We start from the raw sequence: 3,843 nt of genomic DNA on the forward strand, positions 1-3,843 counted from the left end.
TCAACTTTACTAGAAATCCCAAGTTATTCTTAACTCTCTGTTGCTGATAGGTGGGTAGTAGCCCCCAGGTGCTTGTTTCTAGTCTGTTTAATTGGAGCAATGCTAGTTTCTGCTGGGTCATGGTTTGCTCCTGAAGGTGATCGGTGTTTTCTACTGGATATGTGAGTGCCATCCATTTCATGAAACCTAGCATACCTTGCAGGCTGTACTTGAACTTTAGGTAGTGGCTTTACCTGAGTGGGCTGTACCTCACACATTTGCAGTACAATGTCTAGCCCTTTTTCCACCCCATGTGCCAAGTGCTATGCTCCTTGGTGCCCTGGGAGCTGGCCCTCTGGCAGAGCTTAGACATTATGATCTCTCTCTTCATGTGACCCCACAGGCCAGGTATCTCCTAGGGCTTGAGCTTAGCCAGGGTGCAGCCTGCCAGGTCATTGCACACGTAAAGAATTGTCCCAGACCTAAAAAGGGGTGCTGCTGTTTAGGGGTCTCTGATCTCCACTGCTGCTCCCTTCTGCTTCCATTGTGATAATGAACGAGCTTTTGTCCCAATCCTTACAATGTCACATGGGTGTGCACCGGCGTTTCACTGAGAGCCAGGGACTAGGACTGGAGCTGGGTGTGTAACTTCTGTAATGATAAAAGACAGTAACACACAGGACAGCAATGTTTATGAAACCTTCACTCACTGGATGTGCCACCCAGGCTGTCCTCATCATTCCTTTGCTGTAACTCTGTCCCCAGAAATAGCATCTTCAAGAAGAATAACTGCACCAGTATGTGTGGTTTGATGAAAGAAGGAATCTTTAGTGGATAATCCCTTTACAACAAACAGCACATGGTAAATGTGGTGAAATAAATGGTCACTGTCATAGTGACCACCTATCATCTCTTATTAAAGAAGAATTCAGGAAGGAAGAGTCAGTGCATCCTTGGCCAGGAAGGCTCACAGATGGTGAAGGGGATGAGCTCCACCTCTTCTTTTCAGTTTTAGGAAGACCTTTCACAGGAAAGCCTCACTCCTGGCACAGTTACCAAGAGCAATGTTGCAGGCAGCTCAGACTGGGCCTCTTGAAAACCAATGAGGGTTTTGCTAGAGCTTGTCTTTGCTCCAGTATCAGTGAGAACTGTAATGCTGCATCACTGCAAAATGGGGAGGCCTTTCTTGCCTCCCCTCTATAGGTTGTTTGGTTTTTTTCCTTGCTAGCATGGGTAACACCAGCAACGGAGGTGCAAGAAAGGCCTTATATGACCACCACCCAGGCTTACTGGACCCTGCTGAAGTTCCCATCAGCAAGCTTCCTTGGTGCTCACTAGGGGCTGAAACACAGCTGTGCCCATTGCCATTCTCTTTGATTGCAGAGGGGATGTAGGTGTGGTCTCCTTTACAGTGCCACCTACATGCTCCTGTCATGACTTCTGGGGCTGCTGTCCCATTTGCAGTGGACCTGAAGAGCTGGGGGCTCTAACTTCATCTAACCTTAGCTAAATCTAAGGATTTGTCTAAGTTGTTGAAGGGTCACTGGCCATGGCCAACTTAGGATCCTGCTGGCCATGACATGTCAGGATCAAGCTGGGAAGGGTGTGGGGATGCAATGAGGTCTTGGGAAGTGGCAACATACGAGGTGGCACCCAGTTCCTTTGGATTGCTGTGCCTATTTGGTTAGCTTTGACCCATCTGCTCACTAGCCCGCAGTTTAAGTTAAGGAGTGCTCACAGAAGCAACTGTGTACCCTGATGATGTTTGCCAATGATACCAAACTGAGTGGGGAAGTGGACACTTCAGAAAGGAGAGCCACCCTGCAGGAAGACCTGGATAGGCTGGAAGTGTGGGCTAGCAAGAAACTTACGAAGTTCAACAAAGACAAATGTAAGGTCTTGCACCTTGGAAAACATAATCCAGGAGCGCAGCACAGGCTGGGATCTACCCAGCTGGGGACCAGCTCTGTGGAAAGGGACCTGGGTGGTACTGGTGGACAACAAGCTCAATATGAATAAACAGTGTGCTGCTGTGGCAAAGCAAGCCAGCAGGATGCTGGGTTGCATCAACAAGGGCATCACCTGCAGAGATAAAGATGTCATTATCCCACTCAGCACTTGTCAGGCCACACCTGGAATACTGTGTTAAGTTTTGTTCCCCACTGTACAAAAAACATGTGGACAGGCTGGAGAGAGTCCAGAGAAAGGCCACAAAGATCATCAAAGGACTGGGAAGCCTGCTGGGAAGAAAGGCTGAGGGAACTGCGTTTGTTCAGCCTTGAGAAAAGAAGGCTTAGACCTTATCACAATGTTCCAATTTTAAAGGATGTCTGCAAAGAATATGGATACTCCCTTTTTAGAAGGAGTCACATGGAAAAGATGAGGGGTAATGTGTGCAAGTTACTCCTGGCGACATTCTGACTGGACACAGGAGGAAACTTTTTCACAATGAGAAAAATAAACCATTGGAATAATCTCCCCAGGGAAGTGGTGGATTCCCCAACATTGGACACTACAAAGATTCAGCTGGACAGGGTGCTGAGCCATCTTGTCTAGACTGTGGTTTTGCCAAGAAAGGTTAGACCAGATGATCCTTGAGGTCCCTTCCAACCTGGTATTCTATGATTCTATGATAACTGATTTGCAAGAACAGGTGTACTGGCCTATCCTGTTGCCTCCCTAGATGAATGTCTCAGCTTGCTGGCCCGTTCACAGGGAGGCAGGAGAGAGTGAGGAACCACTATGGGCTATTTTATGCTTGGAGCTGGTCCCACAGCCTGCAGGGACACAGCCAGTGGGCATGGGCCTTTTGGGGGCGGTCTGTCAGGCATGCCACCTTGCGATCAAGAGAGCCTGGTGCATGCAGACAGCATTTTTCATCCCCCAAGTCATTCAGTGTCTCTGTCAGCAGACAAGTCGTAGAGATAGTAAAGATAGGACAGAAGTAAAGGGAAGAGTTGGAGTGGGCATGTGGTTAGAGTACCTCTCTTACTGCCCTCCTGGGGCAAAAAAAAACATTTGTGTATGTGGAGAGATAAGGACTGTTGCCCGAGAAAAAGACTAGGAGGAGTTTTCTGAGAGACAAGCTGGGCAAGTGGAGGTACCCCTGTTCCCCTGGGACATCCTGCCTTCGTCTCAGCAGAGCCATCCCGCCAACTGTGCTTGGGCAGGGGTCTGCACTGGGTCTGTCTGCTGTGGGGGCAGAGATATGCTCCAGGACCTGTCCATTTCCTGGCTAGGCAGTGTGTTGGGACCCTTTCCTTTCCCTGCTGGTGCTGTATGCGTGGCTCCCTCTGGCTCTGGCTGTGTCCTCCTCCACGGTGTCCAGTGAGGTCCAGGTGCAAGGAGCCAGTTTAAGCAGAGCAGGCTTGGGAAGAGCAAGTGCTTCCTGGCAGGTGGGCAAGGAGAAGGGGCCTTTGGCAGCTCAGGAGAAACTGCAGGCAAAGAGTTGATTGGTGTGTGTAAGGTGGCTCTGTGAGGTGGAACAAGACAGAGTCAAGGCACTGGCTCTTTTCTTGTAGACTGTGAACACTATTGACTTGTGTGTATGGTGCAGTGGAGTCTGTGGCCAAGACGCTCCAGCTTAGCTGTGTGTGTTTACCAATCTTGTTGTAGGGTTCAAAGCGAGTCCTGAGATCAAATGAATATGTCCTCCCACCTGGCGGCCTGATGGAGACTCAGCTGGAGCTGACCTTCTCACTGCAGGTACCTTGTGTTGCCTGGTCCCCTGGGCTCCCTGGTGCTCCCCTCACCTGGCATTTCTCGGCAAGCACAGCTTTGGGCGCTCAGTGTGAAGGGGGCAACCTCTGAGGAGGGACCTCCTGTGGTTGCCTATGCTCAGATCATAACAGCACAGATTCCTGC

General features: G+C 49.9%; 1 protein-coding gene across 1 annotated transcript in view; it reads left to right on the forward strand.

The window, feature by feature from the left end:
- LOC104623972 (phosphofurin acidic cluster sorting protein 1-like) overlaps positions 1-3,843 on the forward strand; it is a gene marked incomplete at its 5' end in the record, with an annotated part of 21,977 nt that overhangs the window by 4,445 nt on the left and 13,689 nt on the right. Inside the window, 1 exon segment of the mRNA XM_010291214.1 lies at positions 3,595-3,684. Coding sequence (XP_010289516.1) covers positions 3,595-3,684 — 90 coding nt within the window.

This window comes from Phaethon lepturus, unplaced genomic scaffold (genome assembly GCF_000687285.1).
Source record: "Phaethon lepturus isolate BGI_N335 unplaced genomic scaffold, ASM68728v1 scaffold7957, whole genome shotgun sequence".
In the NCBI taxonomy this organism is placed as follows: Eukaryota; Metazoa; Chordata; class Aves; order Phaethontiformes; family Phaethontidae; genus Phaethon; species Phaethon lepturus.